General features: G+C 41.6%; 1 protein-coding gene across 6 annotated transcripts in view; it reads left to right on the forward strand.

Annotated features, from left to right (window-relative positions):
* ATP8B4 (ATPase phospholipid transporting 8B4 (putative)) overlaps positions 1–26,007 on the forward strand; it is a 342,310-nt gene that overhangs the window by 304,811 nt on the left and 11,492 nt on the right. For 5 of the 6 annotated variants that reach the window (XM_070797570.1, XM_070797568.1, XM_070797567.1 and 2 more), the window contains 2 exons: positions 16,002–16,085; positions 22,105–22,350. The exons of the other annotated variant lie outside the window; for it this stretch is intronic. In XM_070797570.1, the coding sequence (XP_070653671.1) occupies positions 16,002–16,085; positions 22,105–22,350 (330 nt within the window). The remainder of the gene's footprint in view (positions 1–16,001; positions 16,086–22,104; positions 22,351–26,007) is intronic. 6 annotated transcript variants of the gene reach the window in all.

The following is a 26,007-nucleotide window of genomic DNA, read 5'->3' on the forward strand; positions in this document are numbered from 1 at the left end:
TAACTGAAAAAATTCTTTGGTTTTTTTTCTTAGCCCTGTTTTTCTAAGGACAATATGCTGTAAATGAGGCAAGTGAAAAGAAAACAACATTTTTGGGAGAGACACTAGTCTGCATAGAAGGAGAATTTTTGAATAGGGGACATTTTTTCAGTGACACTTTTTCACCCACTGAACTCATTGAGCTGTCCTGGGCCTCCAAAGCCACATGCTGGGTGACAGGCTTTCTTAGCCTGTAGAACCCATTAGAAAGCTGCTTACTTCCAATCTGTTAATGAAAGTTGGCTGTCTGAAGTCTTCCCACCCCTGCCATCCTTCTCCTAAATTGCTTCAGTGGAATTGAAAGCTCCGCAGTGAAATGGAGCCAGTAGTAATAAAACCTCCAGGGCCCCGCAGATGCAGTAACATTAGGCATGTGGGCAGAGGTCCATCCTTGGCAGGCCTGATCCGCAGTCACCTCTTTAATCACCACAAGACTGAGACTCGCTGACATCCTCTAGCACAGAACCTATAGTCTCTGAATGCTCATTCATTTCAAAAGACGAAACTGAGTGCCAGTTTGGGGCCAAGTGCTTTGCTGGCCTCCAGCGATAAGAGAATGAACCAGAGAGATGCAGTTCCTGCCCTCAGGGAACTTAACAGCCTGGGAATGGTTTCATTTTCATAAATATGAAACTGATGTCAAGTAACTCTGTAGTCACCTTTCTCTTATTTTTCCACCAAGGGTTTTTTAAAATTAAATTTGTCACGGATGGGATGTATCTTGGGGCCAACCCTGTCCAATCTCAGCATGATTCATAAACACCTAAATATTTCTTCCCTGCCTCTCTCAACAGACTGCTTTGAAGTAATCCACTCTGCAGCTGAAAACATCTGACCAAACGTGAACAGATGTGTGTCCATAGACATGTTGCTGACTTTTAAGACACTAGTTTAATTACTTAATGAAATGACATATGCTGTTTCTTTACTACCTTGGCCTGTCTCTCGGTGCCTGGTGAATTTTGTCTAGGCTCTTATTCTCTGACGAGAGCTCCAGTAGATTCCTGGTAGGTGGGTTGGGGCAGATGTGTGAGCCCATTCAGCTGTGACGTGCAAGGTTCCCAGGGGCTGATGGGTGGGACCTCTCACTGCTTGTGAGATGGTGGCCCTGAGGTCACTGGGATGGAGGATGGTGTGCTGCAGGCTGGTTGTACTTGGCTTGTGGACTTCCCTTTGCTTAACCTCAGTGGCTCGCCTCTGTTGTGACTGTTTCTGGACACATGGGGAAAGAATATGCTGGGCAGGGACCAAATTCTCTTTGTTTGCTTTGCTGGGTGGACCTTTCCTGGGAGAAGCAGCCTGGATACAGAACAAAATGTGTGTGCCTTGTTGAAATGTAGAATCTTTGCTCTGGCAGGGAATGTCAGTGATACTGAGTCTAGTTCCTCATTTTATAGAGGAGGAATCCAAGTTCCCTAAGAGCTGAGGATCAGCAATAGACAAGGCAAAGACCAGAATTCACCATGCCTTCTGACTTTTTCTTCAGTGCTCATTCTGCTCTGCTTGATGAGTGGCCACTGGAATTGTTACAGACTTGAGAGAATGGTGGTGGCGATTTAGTTGCTAAGTCGTGTCTGGCTCTTGTGACTCCACAGACTGTAGCCTGCTAGGCTCCTCTGTCCATGGGACTTTCCAGACAAGAATACTGGAGTGGGTTGTTGTTTCTTTCTCCAAGGACCTTCGAGAGAATGGCTATATCTTTAAGAAAAAAACTGTCTTCTCCTAACCCCTAATCAGGCAAATGTTTGCTTTGTTTGGAATCTAAAGGAAGGAGAAACATCCAGAAACACTCAGTATACTATGACTATGGGAGAAAATGAACTGTCTTATTGAGAGGGAGAGACCTTGTACTGTAGGGAGTGTCTCCCACAACTCAGATCCTTAGAAAGGCCAGGCCTGCCTCTAGGCAAACTGCCTCCTGGAATCATCTGGAAGCTGAAGGCCACCTTCTGCCAGCAAACTGCCACTAAAAAGACAATTTAAATATAATCTCTCCTGATGAGATTTCCAACCAGATTTCTGGAGCAGGAGGATTTGGAGAAAGATCATATAAATCTTTAAACTAAATCATGGATCCTTTCTAAGGACATACCTTATTCCAATCTGTCATCAAAGCCTGCATGGTTTTCATGGAATCCACTGTGTGCTCATGTATACTATTTATATGCGTAACTTATTTTTAAAGTACCTTATGCCCTCAAGACTTTTAATAAAGATAAAACCCCCACCCACCTCAAAACAAACAAACAAACAAACGAACAAAAAACCCCACAGCAAAAAAACAAAAACAAAAACAAACCCATTGGTTGAATCCCTGTTTAGGAAATTCACATTTGAAACCATGCAAATACTGGCACTGTGTACTTCTGATATTATCTGATGACAATTTATCATTGTCAGTGAGATACAGGGCTGTGTATGTTTTTTTTTTTTTTTTTTAAGTTCTGCTGTGATATGGAAACAATTATCTTGTCAAGGCCAGAAAAACATTAGTTCTGTCAAACAGTATAAGAAAACTCATAATGAAAAGTTTGGAAAGTGACGTGAAAGAGTGCGACTAATCTTAAGGCTTGGATGACTTCATGGATTTGGTTACCTGCAAGCCCATCTCAACCTGGCTGGCAGTCCCCACCCGCCTCCCCCCTCACTCCCCTGCCACCACCTCGCCTTCCAGATGTGCTCTGGGGAAAACCCAGGGAGGGGTGGGTGCTCAGGCTTGGGCCATTACTCCTGGATCCAGCTAGTGGGTTTCTGTTAATTACACAAATCAGTAACAGATGTGTTGAGGCTGAGCACCTCATATTTATCCCACAATGTGTTTTCTTTAAATGGCAAATGTTTTTTAAGGCCAAAAAGAAAAAAAAATGTATCATTATATAGTTCTCCTCTGAAACACACAGCAAAGGGATGAATACATGTCTCCAGAGAGGTATTTCGTCCTGTCATTTGAACAAGGAGCTAAGCCAAGGGTCTCAGAATAGAAAGCCCTTTGTAACTGTCTGAGATCCTTATTAAAGTTTATTTAAATGTGGTATTCTATAAATCATAGCTTTTGTGTTCCCCAGGCTGTTAGATTGTAATTTGTAGCTGGGGTATTTTTACTCTATATAAAATGGTTGATAAGGTTGATAAATTGCTCCCACAGAGAAGGGAGCAAGGAGGAGCTTTCCCTAAATAGGAAAACAGTGAGGTAGGGAAAAGGAACACTCCACTTTTTTTTTTCTGATCTGTAAAGAGACACTTTTAGGCTTCCAAAGAGATTAGTAGCATCATGCAGAACAGAAAATTTGGAAGTAGAGGTGGTATGGCTGCCCCTAGGAGGATGCAGTTCCTAGGACAAATATTTTTGTTCAAGATTCCTGTTTATATAAACAATTTTGAGTCACCCCAAATCAGAATGTCAGCAGTGGTCTGATATAGTCTCAGGCCAGAATGCTGCTCACACGAGAGGCTGCAAAAGAATCCCTCCTCCACCCTCCTTTACCCCTTCCATCTCTTTGGGGCATCTGGTCAATCCATAACAATGGGGATGAGCAGAAGAGAGAGATGGGGATAGTGGAGGTAGTAGAGGGCTTGAGGATGCCTGGAAGGGGAGAAAATGGATGGGAGTCCATGTGGGTCATGATCTGGCTAGTATGTCCCTCTCATCTGGTCCTAGTCATCAGAGGGGATCTTTACATTTTTCTGAATGTATCTAAGGACTTAAAGGGGAAGTGGAGCATTTACTAGGATAACTTTCTGAGTAGTTGGAGATCTCTTGCAGGGAGAGGAAGGAGCCTGTAATAGTAGAAATACTGCTTGTGACTTAATATTTTTAGTCATTTCAGTTCAGTCACTTAGTCATCGTGTCCAGCTCTTTGCAACCCCATGGACTACAGCACTCCAGGCTTCCCTGTCCATCAACAACTCCTGGAGCTTGCTCAAACTCATGTCCATTGAGTCGGTGATGCCATCCAACCATCTCATTCTCTGTCGTCCTCTTCTCCTCCTGCCTTCAATCTTGCCCAGCATCAAGGTCTTTTCCAGTAAGTCAGTTTTCTGCATCAGGTGGCCAAAGTATTGGAGTTTCAGCTTCAACATCAGTCCTTCCAATGAATATTCAGGACTGATTTCCTTTAGGATTGACTGGTTGGATCTCCTTGCAGCCCAAGAGACTCTCAAGAGTCTTCTCCAGCTACACAGTTCAAAAGCATCAGTTCTTTGGTGCTCAGCTTTCTTTATGGTCCAACCCTCACATCCATACATGACTACTGGAAAAACCATGGCTTTGACTAGATGGACCTTTGTTGGCAAAGTAATGTCTCTGCTTTTTAATATGCCGTCTAGGTTGGTCATAGCTTTTCTTCCAAGGAGCAAGCATCTTTTAATTTCATGGCTGAAATCACCATCTGCAGTGATTTTGGAGCCCAAGAAAATAAAGTCTGTCACTGTTTCCATTGTTTCTCCATCTATTTGCCATAAAGTGATGGGACCCGATGCCATAATCTTAGTTTTTTGAATGTTGAGTTTTAAGCCTGCTTTTTAATTCTCCTTTTTCTCTTTCAAGCCCCTAAAGCCTAAACTGTGCTAAATCAATACACATCACTAGAAGGTGTTTTTTAAAAGTGAGTGACTCATGAATGACATTTGTAGAGGCAAAACTAGAGTTAGAGTAAACAGCGGTTGATATAATGAAATATTCATGAGGAAAATGCATAATTACATCAAGGTATTTCATGTTCTTTAACTCATGCTCTAATTTTCCATTGATTTTATTAGTATAGTAGTTTTTAATGGGTACAAATATCTTTGGTTGTAGCAGTAAAGGATTGTATTTCCATAAAAAATATAATTAGTAGGAAAATGCACCTTTTAAAAAAAATTGTTAAACATACGACTTGAAGCTTGAATCTTTGCATGTTTCTTCCTCCCTCTGTCCCTCCCTATCTTCCTTCCTTCCCTCCTTATTGAGGGTATTCACTTATGTGCACTATCCATTTGTCAGAGACAGAATTTTAGGTGCAGTAGTAAAGAATAACTCTATTATTTTGCCAGGCAAAGGGGAACACAGTGAACTCCTGCCCTTGAAAACTGTGTGTCCCAACCTGGGAGGATTTGGTGAGGAGTTTTATAGCAATGGTTCAAAGCGGGGATGTGCTGATAAGGGTGAGGGTATATAAGGGCCTGTACTCCATTAACTTGGTCTCAGGTAATCTCTTGATGCATTTTTCTGGTTCTTTTAATCTGGCCTCTGTGGTCTTCTCTGGAAGGAAGAGTGCTGACATCTTGCATTTGTTGGGAATTTTAGTGTGAGCTAAAGAGCTCAAAGATATTGTTATGTATGTCCCTTGCGGTTATTGTTATGTGCTTCTGTTAGATCCATACCATTTCTAGGTATGGTATGGATCTAACAGAAGCATAAGATATTAAGAAGAGGTGGCAAGAATACACAGAAGAACTATACAAAAAAGATCTTCATGAACCAGACAACCATGATGGTGTGATCACTCACCTAGAGACATACATCTAGGAATGTGAAGTCAAGTGGGCCTTAGGAAGCATCACTACAAACAAAGTTAGTGGACGTGATGGATTTCCAGCTGAACTATTTCAAATCCTGAAAAGATGATGCTGTGAAAGTGCTGCACTCAATATGCCAGCAAATTTGGAAAACTCAGCAGTGGCCACAGGACTGGAGAAGGTCAGTTTTCATTCCAATCCCAAAGAAAGGCAATGCCAAAGAATGCTCAAACTATGGCACAGTTGCATTCATCTCACACGCTAGTAAAGTAATGCTCAAAATTCTCCAAGCCAGGGTCCAACAGTACGTGAACTGTGAACTTCCAGATGTTCAAGCTGGATTTAGAAAAGGCAGAGGAACCAGGGATCAAATTGCCAATATCTGCTGGATCATGGAAAAAGCAAGAGAGTTCCAGGAAAACATCTACTTCTGCTTTATTGATCCTCATCAAAGCCTTTGACTGTGTGGATCACAACAAACTGGAAAATTCTTCAAGATATAGAATACCAGACCACCTGACCTGCCTCCCGAAAAATCTGCATGCACGTCAAGAAGCAACAGTTAGAACCGGACATGGAACAACAGACTGATTCCAAATAGGAAAAGGAGTATGTACAGGCTGTATATTGTCACCCTGCTTATTTAACTTCCATGCAGAGAACATCATGTGAAATTCTGGGCTGGATGAGGCACAAACTGGAATCATGATTGCCAGGAGAAATATCAATAACCTCAGATATGCAGATAACACCACCCTTACAGCAGAAAGTGAAGAGGAACTAAAGAGCCTCTCGATGAAAGTGAAAAAGGAGAGTGAAAAAGTTGGCTTAAAACTCAGCATTCAGAAAACAAAGATCATGGCATCTGGTCCCATCACTTCATGACAAATAGATGGGGAAATAGTGAGAGACTTTATTTTGGGGGGCTTTAGAACCACTGCAGATGGTGACTGCAACCATGAAATTAAAAGATGCCTGCTCCTTGGAAGAAAAGCTATGACCAACCTAGGCAGCATATTATAAAGCAGAGACATTACTTTGCTGACAAAGATCCATCTAGTCAAAGTATGGTTTTTCCAGTAGTCATGTATGGATGTGAGAGTTGGACTATAAAGAAAGCTGAGTGCCAAAGTATTGATGCTTCTGAACTGTGGTGTTGGAGAAGACTCTTTGAGAGTCCCTTGGGCTGCAAGGAGATCCAACCAGTCAATCCTAAAGGAAATCAGTCCTGAATATTCATTGGAAGTACTGATGCTGAAGCTAAAACTCCAATACTTTGGCCACCTGATGCAGAAAACTGACTTATTGGAAAAGACCCTGATGCTGGGCAAGATTGAAATCAGGTGGATAAGGGGATGACAAAGGATGAGATAGTTGGATGGCATCACCGATGGACCTGAGTTTGAGCAGGCTCCCGGAGTTGGTCATGGACAGCGGAGCCTGGCATGCTGTAATCCATGGTGTCACAGAGAGTCGGACATGACTGAGTGACTGAACTGAAACTCCCTTGAGGTGGAACCAGGACCTTGTCCTAGGCTTCCGTGTTGTTTCTTCTCTTTTTCACCCTGTCTCTGTGTCCTGTTCCTGATTAACAGTTGCTGGAATCTTCCCTTTGGAACTCAAGGTCATAGACGTTGGAGCTGTTCCCTACAAACAAGAAATGGGGGACATGGAAAGGCTTCCATGCCCAGGAGCCCCATGGGATCCTGCAGTTTCACCAAGAAGCTTGAAGTCTAGTGGGGAGGGCCTGGGAACCAGCACATAGATAATTACTGAGTCGACAGCTGTGAAGCAGTGAGGTATGGAATGTCATGGGACTACTGGCCTGGAACCCAGCTATGGAAGATGGCAGTGGGCAGAGCTCAGAAAGGCTTACTAGAAGATCTGACCCTGGGCTGACCTTTCAGGGATCCATCAGAGTGAAGCAGGTGAAGAGGGAAAGAATGGGAATCCCTGGTTTGGGATTCCCATCCCAAACTGAAGTGAAGAATGGTTTGGGCTGGAACTCCACCCATCTGGCATGGTTAAGTCAGTGGGGTTTGGGATTAATTTAATGTGGGGTGTTGGAGAGAGGAAGAGAGATCAGATTTCTGACTTGGGCTCTGGGATGGAAGTGGTAGTGTCAGAAACTGATTTAGGGAACATAGGAAGAGGCCTGGTTAAGGGACTGTGAGAATGAGTCCAGGGCTGGACACATTGAATTTGCAAAGCCCATGGCATGTCCTCAGGGGAGGGTCTACTGAAAAGTTAAATGTTTAACATTTATAAAAAGTTGTAAAATATTCAACAACTCTTTTTAGAGCATCCATCATTGGCTAGACACTGCTCTAAATACGGGAGTTATCGCTGTGCATAAGTCTCTGTTTCATGGAAATTATATTCTGTGCTGTTCTCTGTCACTCTGTACTGTCTGACTTTGTGACTTCATGAACTATAGTCCACCAGGCTCTTCTGTCCATGGGGATTCTCCAGGCAAGAATGCTAGTGGGTTGCCATGCCCTCCTCCAGGGGATCTTCCCAAACCAGGGATTGAACCCAGGTCTCCCACATTACAGGAAGATTCTTTACTGTCTGAGCCACCAGGGCAGCCCAAGAATACTGGAGTGGGTAGCCTGTCTCTTCTCCAGGGGAACTTCCTGACCCAGGAATCAAAGTGGGGTCTCCTGCATTCCAGGCAGATTCTTTACCAGCTGAGCTACCTGGGAAGATTATATTCCAGAGAGATGAAAACAGATAATAAAGGAATAAATTAGTGAGATAATTTCAGAATTGCTATTAAGAAAGCACTGGGTATTGTAGAAGTTCTCATTGGGAAGTTAACACTGGAACTGTGACCTGAGTGTTTAGAGGGAAATGTTCATATGAATACCCTGGGGTTCAAGTATTCCAGACAGAGGGCATAGCAAGTAGGAATGAGCCTGGTAAGTTAGAGAAAGATAGTCAGTGAAGCTGAAGCTCTGTGAGTGAGGACGAGAGAGCAGTGAGGCAAAGTTGAAGAGGTAGGCTGCATGGATGAGGAAGGGCCTTAAGGCATGGGGCAGAGCCTTAGAAGTTCACTCTAAGTAAAATGGGAAACCACTTGAAGGTTTTAAGCTAATGGTATCATTTTAAATGACAAAAACCAGCATACAGAATTGTATTTGTTGTACACAAAGTGACATAAGCAGGGAAGCTTTTAAAGAAACTTGCCAAATGATACCACGGATTGAGCAGTGTTTTCATACCATGCTCAGTGCTGTGAATGCTGAGGACCAGGACTGGAAGTTGGTCCTGACACTTGATAGGCCAACGTTTTCCAACGCTGTGATCTCAGGACTCTGTCAATATGTATCACTTGTTCTTGTTTAGTTGCTAAGTCATGTCTGACTCTCTGTAACACCATGGACTATAGTCCACCCAGGCTCCTCTGTCCATGGTATTTTCCAGGCAAGAATACTGCAGTGGGTTGCCATTTATTTCTCCAGGGGATCTTCCCAACCCAGGGATTGAACCCATGTCTTCTGCATTGGCAATATATTAGGAATTAAAATGGAGGAAAGTTAAACATCTATTAAAAATAACATACCCATGACGTGTTTATCTAAATAACATTTTAGTGAAAAAAAATTATGGTACTTTTCAAAATAAATTAGTTTTGAGAAGAGAGTGAGTTTTTATACTTAAGTTCTTACTATTTAGCACAACAGGAGGCACTCGGGTTCTCACATCTGCTTCTGCATCCAGTTGGTTGTGACATCACACATCATATATACTCATATGAGAATGAGAGTAAAGAGGGAATGTAAACAGCGTCTTAGCATCATTCTGATAACGGTTTTGACACTGTGGATCTCCTAAAAGTTCCCTACACCACTTTGAAAATCTTCGTGTTCAGTGGCATTGGGCAGTCTCCTAACTTAATCAGGGCCTCAAACTAGTTTCCCTATCTGTAAACTGGAAGCTGTTAATAGCACCAACCGCACAGGATTGTTGTGATTATTTAATGAGTCAATAACATCTGGCCCATAGTGTGTTCCATACATATCAGCCAGCTAATTTTTGTTTTCTTTTTGTTGTGATTCTGTGTGGCAGCAAGCCCTCTTGCAAGAAATTGTAAAAACTCATTTAAACTTTATTCTCACTAATTTTCCTTTCCTGTCCTCTCTTTCTCAAGTTGTGAAATGAGGCTTCAGATCTGAATACCAGCTTACAAACGCTACCATCAGATAACTGTAGGTTTAATGCTAGGCAATTTGAGGTGATGTTCATGGCGCTTTAGGCCAGACCATCAGTTACTGATTGTTTTGTTGTTGTTTAGTTGCTAAGTTGTGTCTGACTCGCTTGGGACCCCATGGATTGTAGCCCACCCAGGCTCCTCTGTCCATAGGATTTTCCAGGCAAGAATATGGAGTGGGTTGCCATTTCCTTCTCCAGGGGATCTTCCCAACCCAGGGATCAAACCTGTGTCTTTTGTGTTGGCAGATGGATTTTTTACTGTTGAGCCACCAGGGAAGCCCCACTCACAGTTTAGCTTGTCGTAATTTTCCGGATTCTTTCTTTCTTGATGAGGAAATCATCTGTCCTCAGTGAATAGAAGTTGGATGGTGGATGAGGTAGAGGAAAAAGAGATCCAACAGAGTGAGGTTTTGCCTGGGGGTATCAGACTTCAATTAAATTGCTTTCCCACTCTTAAATATTCCATGCTTCAATCATGAAATGAATTGATATGAAACCATCATAAAATGCTTGAGGGTTTGTGTCAGCTACTGCTTTCTTTCTGGATAGGATAAGTGAAATTTCAATTTTGGCTTCACAGTGGACTCACCAGAGAAATTTTTAAAATTATCGATACTTTGATCATCCCACCTCCAAAGATATTGATTTAATTGGCCTGGATATGGCTTGGGCATCAGGATATTTAAAATACTTCCATTGCCCAAAGTCCCATCAGAGTGTGACTAAAGAATAGGTCATGTGTTTCCCTTTTTATTGTAAAAAATAACAAATTACAAAAAAGTACATAATATATAAATGTCAGCTTAACAAATTGTAGAATGAACACTCACATCCCCATGATCCAGTGAAAAAAACCAGAAGGTTGCCAAACCCCAGAAGCTCCCTTGCCTTTTCTCAGTCACACCTCATTTCTGACTCTCTGGAGGTAATCATTGTCCTGATATTTTATAATCATGTTCTTTTATAATTTTACCATATGAGTATAAACCTCTAAACAACATAGATTGGCACATTTTTAAACTTTACTGAAAGGGAATCGTACTTTTTTGTCTGGCTTCTTTTGCTCAACATCATATACATTTTTTGATTCATTTGTGGTTTTGGATATAGTTATATAGTTCCTTGCTTTTAATTATTTTGTAGAATTCTATGATATCAGTATACCACAGTGTCTGCCATGAATGTTTCTGGTTTTGGGCTTTTATAGCCAATGCTGGTATGAGCGTTTTCATAGGTCTCTTGGTGCAGGAAGGCAGGCATTCTGACATATATTTCTAGGAATAGACTCGTTGGACACATTGGTTTGTCTGAAGGAAGAAAAAGAGGCTGAGCAGACAGGAGTTTGGCAGATAGGAGGTGGTATCTGCGACTCTGTTAACACTCTACTGTGGGCTGGGCCCCTGGAGGGTTGCACTGCTCTGAGCCATGTGCCCTGGGGATGCTGAAGATTTACAGAAGGCAACGAGGAGCTCAGGACCCTCTGCTTTTAATCATTTTCTGAGACTAGAGGGATAATGTTCCCGTCAAGGGTAGAGATCCTGTTGACATACTTCCCAATCTGGACAGCCTCCTGGGATTAGGGTTTACGGCAGGAGACTGGTTGGCCCACAAAACATCAGGCTTTCATCCCAACCTCAGCAGCTGATAGAAAGAGATAAACACGGTCTCTGGAGGAAAAAAAAAAAACATCATCTAGGCCTTGAAGTGGTTCTTAAATTGTTACCCTCTCCCTTACCTTGACAGGTATTCCCCATTCATTAGTTCACTGAGGCTTTGATGAAGATACTTTTTCACCCTTAGTTTTTGTTGTTGTTGTCTTCAGTGGGGAATTTGGTATTAATCAATTGTTATTGATGGCACATGTCTCTGTCACATATAGGATTTCCCAAGTGGCTCAGTGGTAAAGAATCTGCCTGCAGTGCAGGAGATGCAAGAGATGCAGGTTCAATCCCTGAGTCGGAAAGATCCCCTGGAGAAGGAAAGGGCAAACCACTGCAGTATTCTTGCCTGGAGAATTCCATGGACAGAGGAGCCTGGAGGGCTACAGTCCATGAGTTCACAAAGAGTGGGACATGACTGAGCAAGCATACGTGCATCTTCAGTGGGGAGTTTGGTATTAATCAGTTGTTATTGATGGCACATGCTCCTGTCTTATATGAATACCATAAATCCAGGCTTGTTCCAGATACCTGGGCTAGAATATCCTGGGGTTTCCAGGGAATGTTGACAAGCTTTTCTGGTCTATTCTTATGGTTGCCTGACACTCCAGGCAATTGCCCTGCCCTCTGCAGGTTCTCTTTTGCCACATGGAGTCTCAGGTCCTCTAGAATCTGCACTGTCTGTACTGCTTTGCTCCCAGCATACACATAGGCTGAGGTATGTTAGAGTTAGCCCATATTGGTCCCAAGAACTGCTTGTTGAATGTGAGCCAGTGGTTAAACACAGCTGTTAATGAAAATTAAATTCTATAATTTAAATAAACTATATGGAAAACAAAGTTCATAACTACTTCAAACTCATCACTTAAAAAAATTATTTACTTTAATTGGAGGACAATTACAATATTGTGAGTGTTTTTTGCTGTATATCAATATGAATTTGCCACAGGTATACATGTGTCCCCTCCATCCTGAAGCCCCCTCCCACCCCGTCCCCATCCCATCCCTCTTGGTTGTCATAGAGCCGTGGCTTTGGGTGCCCTGCTTCATGCATCAAACTCGCACTGGTTATCTATTTTTACATATGGTAATATATATGTTTCAGTGCTATTCTCTCCAATCATCCCACCCTCTCCTCCCACTGAATCAATTTTAAATGAGTTGACCATCTTCTGCTGATTATGCTCTTGAGGTTAATTGTATCTGTTGGATTGATGTGGTGGAAATACTATACGGTGGTGTGCTATGGCACATCTCTTCTTAACTCAGTGATATGACCGCTTGAACTGGAAATATTTACATCATGGAAAATTGGTAAATGTTACAACTCAGGCTTTTTCTTTCTTTTTTTAAAGAGCTAGTTATTAAACATCTAGCATATCACTGGACATAAGGCCCCCTTTCAGATCCTCAGAGCAGAGTTCAGACAGAATTTAATAAGCCTCAAAGTGGTGCTAGTGCTAAAGAACCCATCTGCCAAAGCAGCAGAAGTAAGAGATGCAGGTTTGATCCCTGGGTTTGGAAGATCCCCTGGAGGAGGGCATGGCAACCCACTCCAGTATTCTTGCTTGGAGAATCCCCATGGGCAAAGAAGCCTGGTGGGCTACTCTCCATAGAGTAGCAAAAAGTCAGACACAACTGAAATGACTTTGCATGCACGCACAGATAACAAAAGAGAACTTAAAAACTGGTTACTAGAAATGGTTATTCTGAGTCACAAGCACAGGCCTCTTGATGGTGGCCCCTAATGTTGCCCCTTTGCCTAAATCCTGTCTCCACTGTTTATTGGTAGTAGAATTCAGCTTTCCTGCCTGGTGTTTGGCATACCCTCAAAGAGAATGACATAGAGCAGGTCTTTCCTATGTAGATTCCAGGCCTCAACTCTCTGAGATACTCAGCGAATAAAGCAAATTCCTTCCTTCTCTCATCTAGCCCACACCTCCATTTTTCTGTTCTCATTTTTTCTGTTTCTTTTTTTTGCCCTAAGAATGAAGTCTCCGTGAATTGATTGACATGTCCATGCTCATTACTTCTTACCAAGGGACTAAGCTTGCTGAGAATACAACAATCAGCATTTTTCACAGTGTCTGGTTTATTCAGTGTTGAATAAAACCACCTGTGGAGCTTCAACAGAAATTTCAGATTGAGATTTGGCCTTTAAAGACTGGCTTCCTTCTCTTTTCCTTGAACAAGTATACACCCATCTCAAGAACAAACAGCAATGCAAAGACATGTAATAGTCCAAATCCAGATTTAGCAATAAAGCCACCGAAATATTTTTTTCTTCTATATTACCTACATGTATAGGACAGGATTTGAAAGACTGCCTTAGCTATATAACTATGCAGAACCTACCTTTAGCTTCTCTATCTGGAACATTTGCATTTAAGATTCCTGTTGCTTTCAGAATTTCCCTAAGAAGAAAGTGTGCTTCAGAAAATATTCAAACTCCAGCACTTCTTTCCACTGATGATCTGATCCAGTCACCGTCGTCTCTCAGCTGGAGCACTGCACTAGCCTCCTAATTGGTTTCCCAACTTCCACAATTGTGCCTCTTTAGTCTGTTCTCAGCACAGAATCCAGAGAATCAGGTTAAAGTACAAATCATGATGTTCCTGTGCTCAAAATCCTCTAATGCCGTCATCTTTTATTTAGGGAACAATCCATAGTTACCTCTATAGGATCCTCCTGTAATTATTTCTTTGAAATTCATGATACTCCATGTAGGGTGCTCTGCTCCAGCCAAATGGGCTGTCTTGCTGTCCTCTGAACCTGCCAGATACTTTCTTGCCTCACAGATTTTTCATGTGATCTACTTGCCATGTGAAATGTTCATGTCCCAGAAAGCTGCATATTTTGATCCTTAATTTTCTTCAGATTTTTTTCCTCAAATGTTACTTTAGTGATACCCTCTCCAATCACCTTACAACCCTTCCATATTTCCTACCCTCTTTCTACCCTAGTATTTGTTACTTTCTTACTCAGTCATTTACTCATCAACTATATATCTTGTTTATTATATAAAATCATTTTTGTTACAGTGAAGATTTCATGAGGAATTTTTATCTGATTGTATCATGTTAAATTATCATCGCTGAGAACCTGGTACCTGGCACATAGTGGTTTCTTAATAAATATTGAATGAATGAATGATACAGTGGTAGAACAGACATTGGTTAGGGGCTGGAGACATATTTTATTTTATTTGTTTTTATTTATTTATTATTTTATTTTATTTTTTAACTCTACAATATTGTATTGGTTTTGCCATTATTTGTTTTTAAAATATTTATTTTGCTGCATCAGGTCTTAGTTGTGTCACGTGGGATCCTTCATCATGATGCATGGGCTCTCTGGTGTGGCTCGAAGGCTCTAGAGGGCACAGGCTTCAGCAGTTGCATCATATGGGCTCTCTAGTTGTGGCACACAGGCTCCAGAGTATGCGGGCTCAGTAGTTGTGGAGCATGGCATGTGGAATCTTAGGGATCGAATCTGCATCCCCTGCATTGCAAGGCAGATTCTTAATCACTGGAACACCAGAGAAGTCTCTGGAGCTGGAGACCTATGTTTTCATCTTTCCCTTTGCCTGTGATAAGGTCTATAATACTTTTGCCATTCTGTTTCTACATGTCTATGTACTTATTAATACAAAGGAGATATAAGGACTATTCGGAGAAGGCAATGGCACCCCACTCCAGTACTCTTGCCTGGAAAATCCCATGGACGGAGGAGCCTGGTGGGCTGCAGTCCATGGGGTCGCTAAGAGTCGGACACGACTGAGCGACTTCACTTTCACTTTCCACTTTCATGCATTGGAGAAGGAAATGGCAACCCACTCCAGTACTCTTGCCTGGAGAATCCCAGGGATGGGGGAGCCTGGTGGGCTGCTGTCTATGGGGTCACACGGAGTCGGACGCGACTGAAGCAACTTAGCAGCAGCAGCAGCAGCAGCATCAGCAGCTGCATAAGGACTATTTCACATGCCTCACTTTTAGTGAGGTTCATGCAAGGAACTGTTGTCTGTAGGTGTGAGGGGTATTTTTATTGTCTGATTTATATCCAGTGTAGCAAGCAGCTAGCTCCATGCCCACCTTGCTTTAAACCACTCACAAGAAAAAAGTTCTCCATGTGAACACAGGATGGGGCTGATAGGTTCATTTCTGTATCTCCCTCTGAAGATGTTCATGGATCCTTTGCTTATTGCTTAGCAGTTCAGGTAATTGGACTTATTAAAAGACATTGAAAACCTAAAGGGTGAAATAACCCCCCAGAGGGGCCAGAGCTTGTGTGCATCCAGCACTGTGTTAGGTGTTCTACATGTCTGATGCCCTTCTCCCCAACTGAAATTCTATAAGGAAAGTATGACTTCATTTTAGAGATGAAGAGATTGAAGTTTAGAGAGATCTAGGCGTCCATAAAGCAGCAAAGCTGATAAGAGAATGAGCCTGGGGAGAATTCAGGTCTATCTGACTCTAACACCAAACTCCCATCCACTTTAGGAAAATTGAGATAGTTAGTCCAAGAGCCTAAAAGTGAATATTCTCACACCTATGCATGCTGTTTCTCACTGATGTGTTAATTTCATTTCAGACTGTCTATGACCAGTGGTTCATTACACTTTTTAACATTGTCTACACATCGCTGCCTGTTTTAGCCATGGGGATTTTTGACCAGGTATGTGTTTTCCTTTGTCTTTGTAACTTACTTTGCTCTGTTGATGCCTTCTAGTTGCTTTTAGCTTCTAAGTAGAAGCTTTTGAACTGTGGTGTTGGATAAGACTCCTGAGAGTCCCTTGGACTGCAAGAAGATCAAACCAGTCCATCCTAAAGGAAATCAGTCCTGAGTATTCATTGGAAGGACTCATGCTGAAGCTGAAACGCCAATACTTTGGCCACCTGATATGAAGAACTGATTCATTTGAAAAGACCCTGATGCTGGGAAAGATTGAAAGCGGGAGGAGAGGGGGACGACAGAGAATGAGATGGTTGGATGGCATCACCAACTCCATGGACATGAGTTTGAGTAAACTCTGGGAGTTGGTGATGGACAGGGAGGCCTGGCGTGCTGCAGTCCAAGGGGTTGCAAAGAGTTGGACATGACTGAGCAACTGAACTGAACTGAGAAGATGCAAATCATGGAAAGAGTCCTAAGAATGGAGTCGATACCTTAATAGGTATCATATGGATCAAAAACCCTTCCAACTCCCCCAAAAGATCTCGGATCAGAGCTTGATTACTATCGTCTTAAAGACTCACACTCTACATTATTTTCTCTAAAGGCTCTGAGAGGTCCTACAAGAAATAGTCTCTTTAATTACATTGTAGCCCAGAATTTCCCAAACTCATAGGACTTACGTTTACTTACTTATTTTTCATGTAGAACTGACCAATATGCCTCAGAACTAGTCTCTCTAGTTCACACACTGGGGAATCCTGTATTAGCCTCTGAGAGTGCAGAGAACCATGTAAGGATACATAGAAAATCATGGAGCTGGCTGGAGTGCAAAGAGCTAGCATCTGTGGTGAAACTGCCCAGCACGACTCAGAACAGAAACTCAAGGCCAGAGGAGCACCCTGCCAATGGGAGAGGGAGACACAGAGCCCCAGAGCCATGGAGAGAGAAAGGGCGTAGTTTTCTTTAGTTTAGCTCAATGTGCTTGAGGGGAGCGAAGGGAGGGAATCAATTATAAAATGGTAGGTCCTTGGCACACTCAAGGCCTTGGAGGGTACTTCCTGGATGGGGGAAAAGTCTGGCTGCCCATGGGGAAGTGAAAGACTAGCCAGAGGAGTTTCCATGGCACAGTTAGAGTGTATTATTTAAAAAAATTTTTGAAGTATTTTTAAGGAGACCAGATTTTCTCCAGGCTGTTGTTAGATACATTTGCTAGGCCTCATTTTCTGGCCCAAAGCCATCTATTGCAAAATATAAATCTTAACTTTATGAGCTCATTCTGCTCTCCCATTCTGAAGCTTTGTAGTCAGTTGTAAGCCTCACTTCTTGTATGTAAAAAAGGCAGATTGTGAACAACTCATTTTGTGAAATTCTACAAAAAGCAATGAACTCTTGAAGACTTTATTGGATATAAAGGATTAGGCTCTTTCATTTCCAAGTGCCCATGTTTACAAGTGTTCCTTTTCTTGGTGCTTTGTAGCTGCCCAGAATGTGGGGTAAAATATTAAAAATAAAACAATTTCTGGGAAAAGATGGTTATTGTGCAATATGGAAAACAATATAAAAAGGGGAGAGTTCAAGATGGTGATAAAGGAAGATCCTGAACTCACCTCTTGCTGTGGACACAGTCTACAACTACACAAGGAAAAATTTTCTCTTAAACAACCCTAAAGGCTGTCTGAGTGAAGACTATACACTGAGCAAACAAGAAGAGAACCACACTCAAGGAAGCGAGTTGGAGAGGCTGGGACACAATCTTGCCATAAATCCTACCCCCACCCTCAGCACAGCAGTCTTCAACCAGGAGAAAACTCAAAGCCTGAAGTTCTTCCTTTAGGAGTGAAGGGTATGCACCCCACATTGAGCACCTTAACTCTTAAAACCCGCAACTAGAGATAAGCCCCCCCAAACCAATGGGGCTCCTGTTCCAAGACCCACAAGACTGAAGCAATCTAAGAAATAGTTCTGAATGGGCCCATGTGCTCAGACTCAGTTGCTCCTGGGCCCAGTGCAGACATAGCAAATCATGCCAGTCACAGAGGCTCACCAGCTTATATTAAGTGTCGGCCTGGGAGCAGGCATCCAGCTGAACACACACATCTCGGAGTCTGCTGGAACACACTCCAGGGACAGAGGGTCAGTGCCATCCTTGCATGCTCCATTTGCCAGACTTCAGATCACCAGTATCTCCTGAACAGGTGCTGGTACATGTGTCTGGTGCCACTATTTTTGTGGCTGCCACCCAGAGGACACCTCTTGGCTGCCTAACTCTGGAAGCCAGAGAAACTTGCATTCCTGGTCCCATCAGTTCAGTTCAGTCACTCAGTCACGTCTGACTCTTTGCAACCCCATGGACTGCAGCACGTCAGGCTTCCCTGTCCTTCACCAACTCCCAGAGATTGTTCAAACTCATCCCAATTGAGTCGGTGATGCCATCCAATCGTCTCACCCTCTGTCGTCCCCTTCTCCTCCTGCCTTCAATCTTTCCCAGCGTCAGGGTCTTTTCCAATGAATCAGTTCTTTGCATCAAGTAGCCAAAGTATTGGAGCTTAAGCTTTAGCATCAGTCCTTCCAGTGAATATTCAGAGTTTATTTCCTTTAGGATTGACTGGTTTGATCTTCTTGCAGTCCAAGGGACTCTCAAGAGTCTTATCCAACACCACAGTTTAAAAGCATCAATTCTTTGGCACTTAGCCTTCTTTATGGTCCAGCTCTCAGATCCATACATGGTTACTGGAAAAACCATAGCTTTGACTAGATGGACCTTTGTCAGCAAAGTAATGTCTCTGCTTTTGAATATGTTGTCTAGGTTGGTCATAGCTTTTATTCCAAGGAGCCTATGGGACTATAGTAATCAGCCTGACCCAGAAAGGATCTCATACTCCTGTCTGGTGTCCTGACTTTTATGACTGTTGCCAGGGAACATTTCTAATGTGTGTGTAGACACACACACACACACATGTATATAAAAGAACATACATTATTACATGTATATATAGAATAATATATAGAATAAAAGGAATATATACAGAATATATTCTATATCTATATATTCTATATATATATATTCTAATATATGTATATTCTATATCTATCTATATATTCTAAAAATGTAGAATACTCCCTCCAAAAGCAATAGAATGCAAATTCTTCTGAAGTGCATGTGAAACATTTTAAAGAAAAGATCATTTGTTAAGCTATGAAAAGTCTTAATACATTTTACAAATTGAAGTCATATCAAGTATCTTTTCTAACCACAGTGGTATAAACTAGAAATTACTTACATGAAGAAAGCTGGAAAATTCACTTATATGTGCAGATTAAGCAGCATACTCCTGAAAAGCAATAGGTTAAAGAAGAAATCAAAGAAGAAATTTAAAAATACCTTGAGACAAATTAAAATGGGAATATAAGATATCAAAATCTGTGGGATAGAATAAAAGCAGTTCCAAGAGGGAAGTTCATAGTAATAAATGCCAACCTCAAGAAACATGAAAAGACTCAAACAACCTGCCTTTATACCTCAAGGAACTAGGAACAGCACAAAGCCCAAAGGTGGTAGAAGGAAGGGAAAAACAACAATTAGAGCAAAAATAAATGAAATAGAGACTAAGAAAGTGATAGAGAAGATCCATGAAACTAAGCTGGTTCCTTGAAAGATAAAGTCGACAAACCTTTAGGTAGACTCACCAAGAAGAGAAGAGAGAAGACTCAAAATCAGAAGACATTACAACTGACCGCAAAAATACAAGGATCATAAGAGACTAATATTATACAGCAACAAATTGGACAATTTAAAGAAATGAATAAATTTCTAGAAACATACATCCTACCAAGACTGAATTATGATTAAGCAGAAAATGTGAACAGAATGGAAAACAGTATAGAAATCCTGCAAAAAATTAAAAATAGAGCTGTCAAGTGATCCAGCAATTCCACTTCTGGGTATTTATCCAAAGAAAGCCAAAACATTAATTTGAAAAGATATAGACAGTCCTATATTCATTGCAGCATTATTGATAGTAAATAAGATATGGAAATAACCTAAGAGCTAAAAGATATAGATAAAAAATATACAGTTGACCCTTGAAACAACACAAAAGTTAGGGGTCCCCCTCACTTTGGCCCATACCCCAACACAGTCCAAAATTCTCCTTTACCTGTAGAGTTGCCCCTCCATATCCATGGTTCTGCATCTAAAGTTTCAACTAAGAGTGGATCAGGTAGTACATATTTATTGAAAAATTCTGTGTGTAGGTGAACCCACTTACTGCAAACCCATGTTGTTCAAGGGTCAACTGTATACTCAATAAGTGAAGTCGCTCAGTCGTGTCCAACTCTTTGCAACCCCATGGACTGTAGCCTACCAGGCTCCTCTGTCCATGGGATTTTCCAGGCAAGAGTACTGGAGTGGGGTGCCATTTCCTTCTCCAGGGGATCTTCCTGACCCAGGTCCGCCGCCTTGCAGGCAGACACTTTACCGTCTGAGCCACCAGGGAAGTTCCGTATACACAATAAGGCCCCTTATTGCCATCAAGTTGAGTGTCTACCCATATCCTTTTCTGCTTTGTCTACTCTGACCCTTAAAATGATCTTCCGATCATGGGGTGCTATGCTGGAAGGCCTCGGTGACCATCTATGGCACTGCTTATTGTATAAGGAGGAAACTAAAACTCAGAAGATCATTCTCCTAAAGTTATACGGTCAGTGACAGACCTCAGCCTAGCACCAGGCCACTTGACTCTGAGACTGTAACACTGTTGTTACTATTACTATCATTATCTTGTTGTTATTTATAGAAGCATCTTGTTTTTTAATTATATGAACTATGGCAAGAACTCTGCTGAATACATACCCATTTCATCATGACAGTGATCCTGTGAGGGAGATGGTGTTGCTTGCACTTCTGAAGATGAGGAACCTGAGGCTCAGACAGGTTAAGTGACGGGTCTAAGACTACACACCTGTTACGCAGCAGAGCTGGGGTCTGAACTCAGGATTGTCTGGCTTTGGAGCCGGCTCTAGCGTTTGGCTGTGGCGCTCACAGTGTGGTCACCAGCACTGCTTTGGCGCTTGTTGGAAAGGCAGTCTCAGGCCCCACCCCAAACCTACTGAAGTGCAATCTGTTCCCCAGGTTATTAGTGTGCACATTAAGTTTGAGAAGCACAGCTTTAGCTTCTCCCAGGGCCTGGCTGGGCCCAAACATGATGCCTTCTCATTCTGTCTAAATTCTTTAACCTAAGCACCTGGTAGCTGCCTGTGGAGCCCTCCCTGGGTAGAACTCTCACTTCTGCAGGCTCAGCTCCCTTGCACCTGGAATCTACATTCTGTTCCCTCTTTCCCTGTTCCTTTCCTCCTGCTCACCCTCCCCCAGAAGTTGGGAACTCAGGGGGGCCTTTTCTGACTGGCACCCCCTGTCACTGCCTTGGCAGCTAACCCCAGGACCCGCTGGCTGCACTGGATGTCCTAGAATTCTGGGAGCATAAGCGCAGCTGAGGAGAGTAGAGAAAAGAAACTTCAGTGTGAAGCCAAATATCCACATGCAATCAAGTTCTGGTTCTGTTATAAAAGCTGTGTTGCCTCTCATGAATCTCTCTTGGAGATTCAAGTTCCTCCTATATAAAGTAGGGATAATTTTAATATCCTTTGGGTTACTGTGGGAATGAAAACAAAGTAATGAGTAGTGCATATTAGGGCATGCTTAGATAGTGCATGCATGCCCAATTGTGTCCAACTCTTTGTGATCCTATGGGCTGTAGCCTGTCAGGCTCCTCTGTCCATGGAGTTTTCCAGGCAAGGATACTGGAGTGGGTTGCCATTATCTCCTCCAGGGGACCTTCTTGACCTAGGGATTGAACCCTCATCTCCTGGATCTCCTGCATTGGCAGGTGGATTCTTTACCACTGAGCCACCTGGGAAGGCCATGTTTAGATATGCACATGCTATTTCCAGAGACAGGAAATTCAGAGTTTCTCTAACTTCTCCTCGAGCCTCCTCCACTAAAGTAACTCTCTGTTGACAGGATGTTAGTGACCAGAATAGCATGGATTATCCCCAGCTCTACAGACCTGGGCAGCTGAATCTACTTTTTAACAAGCATGAATTTTTCATCTGTATGGCACATGGAATCTATACCTCATTAGCCCTTTTCTTCATCCCTTATGGGGCCTTTCACAACATGGCTGGAGAAGATGGACAGCACACTGCAGACTACCAGTCTTTTGCAGTGACCATGGCCACGTCTTTGGTCATTGTGGTCAGCGTGCAGGTAACCCTACTGGTGAAAATATCTTAACTGGATGGCTTTACATCTTGTAAAATCATGCTTCATTTGTTGACAGTAATCTTAGTAGGGTCCTCAACCATTTTGGCACCAGGGACTGGTTTCATGGAAGACAATTTTTCCACGGGCCAGGGTGGTGGGGGGATGGTTTCAGAAATGCATTATATTTATTGTGCATTTATTTCTAGTATTATTACAACAACCACAGACCATCAGGCATTAGATCCTGCAGGCTGGGGACCCCTGTAATACGGGGGTTTTCTTTTTAACTACACATTCTGAGATGAAACAGGAAGTTTTAACATAAATCCCCAGATGTGGGAGATTAGCATTTTGTGTCTATAACCTCCAAATTAGGAGAAACCTCACAGTAAATTGGGCACTTCTTGGGACTGAACACTGTATGTAAAGAGAATTGATATACTAATTCTTCCTTGTGTTTTCTTCTTGGGAGAAAAAGTTTCTAATGATAATAGAAACTTTCCCATGATTTCTGTAAAAGTTAGTAACTTCTAGGTTTTTTAAATTTATTTCACTCAAAGGATAATTACTTTACAATATAGTGATGGTTTTTGCCATATATCAACATGAGTCAGTCATAGGCATAAATGTGTCCCCCCGATCCTGAACTGCATCCCACCTCCCTCCCCACCCCACCTCTCTACGTTGTCCCAGAGCACTGGCTTTGGGTGCCCTGCTTCATGCATCTAGTTTTATAGTGAGATGTAATGTTTATTTTGCAGTACATTTCTGTATTCAAGAGGTTGAATGTTAGGTGTGTGGCACATTTGAATCTCAATTTCATATAAGCTTTTCTGGTAGGAATAATTTTTTTAATTTATTTTATTGAATTACAGAATTGTACTGATTTCTACTATACAGCAAAGTGATTCAGTTTTATATATATTCTTTTTCATATTCTTTTCCATTATGGTTTATCACAGGATACTGAATATGTTATACCTCTTCCAGTAGCACCATGTTGTTTATCTATTCTGTATATTGTAGTTTGCATCTGATAATCCCAAATCCTAATCTGTCCTTCTCCTAAACCCCCTCCACCTTGGCAGTCACAAGTCTGATCTCTATGTCTGTGAGTCTCTTTCTGTTTCATAAATTTCTTCATTTGTATCATATTTATTTTCCACATATAAGTGATATCATATGGTATTTGTTTTCTCTAACTTACTTTGCTTAGTATGATGATCTCTGGGTCCATCCCCGTTGCTGCGAGTGGCATTATCCATTCTTTTCACCGCTGAGTAGCCGTCCAGTGTGTCGTCTGCACGTGTGTGTGTGCATGCCACATCTTCTGAATTCCTTTATCTGTCAGTGAACACTCAGGTTGCTTCCATGTCTTGATTACTGTAAACAGTGCTGCTGTGAACGTTGAGGAACCTGTATCTTTTTGAATTATACTTTTGTCCAGATACATGCTCGGGACTGGGAGTGCTGAATCACATGGCAACTTTACTTTTAGTTTTTTGAGGAACCGCCATATTGTTTTGCATAATGGCTGCACCAATTTACATTCCCATCTGGTAGAAATGATTTTTGATGATCGATTGATCATCGTTGGACATCTTGAGTTTGTTTTTATTTCTTTTTTAATGAAAATGGTGGACAATACTATTAGATATTGAGTTAGAGTTCACAAAAGCTTTCTAATCCATTAAAATCTGTACCTCTGGGTGGATACAACAAGCTGTGTGACCTCTGTTCTTTGCCTTTGTGTGTGTTTTAAGGGGGAAAGTATCAATCAAGGGCTTAATTTTTACAGAGTTTGAATTGTCTTTGGTCAGTCCTTTTTCTATCCTATAAATAATCTCTTTTACAAATCTTAGCTATTTATATCAACAAAAGATCTTGTTAAACCCCAGACTTTCTCTTCATGACTCAATATTTATTAGACTGAATGAGTCAAATGTAAACATACTGCTTTTAAATGACATCTCTGCCATTCCTTGGTCCATCTAAGTGAGTATCATTAAGTTCATACCAAAGCCATCTAACACTTGACATCTTGGGAGTTCAAAATTCAGAGTCAGATAGCAGCCAAAATCAGAACCAGATTTCTCCGCTCAGAGTTGTTTGTCTGTTTCACAACTACATAAAGCATATTGATGCTTTGTGAACGCTCCATGGCTAGGTCCCCTGTGTTCAATTCTGTAGCAGAGGAGGAAACAATAGAGTGAATTGAAAGTATCTGACATAGCTAAGGCATCCATCATGAAATCATGGCTTCAATCAGAAACTGCTGTCTTTAGCACAGAGTAAACTTCAGGAATTTTGTGAATAAGCTCATTTTGAGAGTGGCATTAACATGTTTTCCTCTCTAAGCATGAGTAATTTCTGCAGGAGTACATAGATGTATGTTTGAGTTCAAATCTTTATCTTCACAGTTAAATCATATATTAGATGGGCATAAGATACTTGAATCAGAGTGTTTTAGGAATTCTGTAAATGATTTTCCACTACATCTCTGTTTCACTGTAACGGCTTGGTAATAGGTTGATTCTCTTTCCTTTGTAAATAGTATCTCTTCCGTCTAGAAGCTATGTTTTTTATCCTTGAACTTCACAAATATTACCAGAATGTAACTTCATTCATTGATTTGCCTATAATTTAGAGTACACTCTCAATCTGAAAATCTTTGCTGCTGTCACAGAGCAGGGTTCATCATTTCTTTGATTGCTACTTTTTCTCTTTTTAGGATGCCATTATTTGAATGTTGGGCCTATGGATTGGACATCTATGGATTTACCGTCCATGTCTCATATCGTTTTTGCACATGGTTCCCATTTCTTAGAGTTTTTGCCCTTATGAGATGTTTCCATTTGTTTTTACAGAATATTCAGTTCTAATCAGTAACTATTCTTATTTGGTTTCTCTATTAAATTTTTAAATTCAGAAATAACACTTTTTTCTTCCAGAATTTTTTTCTATTATCTAATTGCTTCTCCTTAAGAGCTCTCATTACTTTTTAAAATTATTGTTATAGTGCTTGTCTTTTTCATTGTAGGAACTACCTTTTTTTTTCCCCAAGTCAAATCCTCTTAAATTGGTTGTGATTTTTCTTTGCCTACTCATACCTACACAGGTCAAACTCTTGGTGTCTTTTAATGGTGATGAACTGACAGATGGTGAACGTTAGAGCTAGAGATTTTGGTCAGCTGTCTTGAGGAATGAGCAGGGAAACCAGCAAGTCTTTCTTTGCTGAGGTATGGAAGGCAGGGCTCTCTGTTCTCAGGCCTCTTGAGGAAAGAAAAGGCTGTCCCTTTGGCACTCCTGCAGTTTCATCGAGGCTGCTAACACTCTTTTTATGGGGCATCATTTTAAAGGACAGTAACTTTGTGTGGGAAGGGGAAGTATGCCTCTATAATGCAGAAGAGTCTGTTTCCTGTGTAGGTAGAGCCCCCTTGGGCAGGCAGGAAATCTGTGACTCTGAGACTTTCTGAGACTCTGCTAGAAATCTAAACTTTCATTTGGACCATTTGGAACCTCTGAGATGCAAATAAGGATGCTGGAACCTACTTTAAAAAAATTATTTAGAAAAACTGGAATAAAACTGCTTTACAATGTTGTATTACTTTCTGCTGTACAATAATATAAATCAGCTATATGTATACATATACCCACTCC

This window comes from Bos indicus, chromosome 10, assembly GCF_029378745.1.
Source record: "Bos indicus isolate NIAB-ARS_2022 breed Sahiwal x Tharparkar chromosome 10, NIAB-ARS_B.indTharparkar_mat_pri_1.0, whole genome shotgun sequence".
Lineage (NCBI taxonomy): Eukaryota > Metazoa > Chordata > Mammalia > Artiodactyla > Bovidae > Bos > Bos indicus.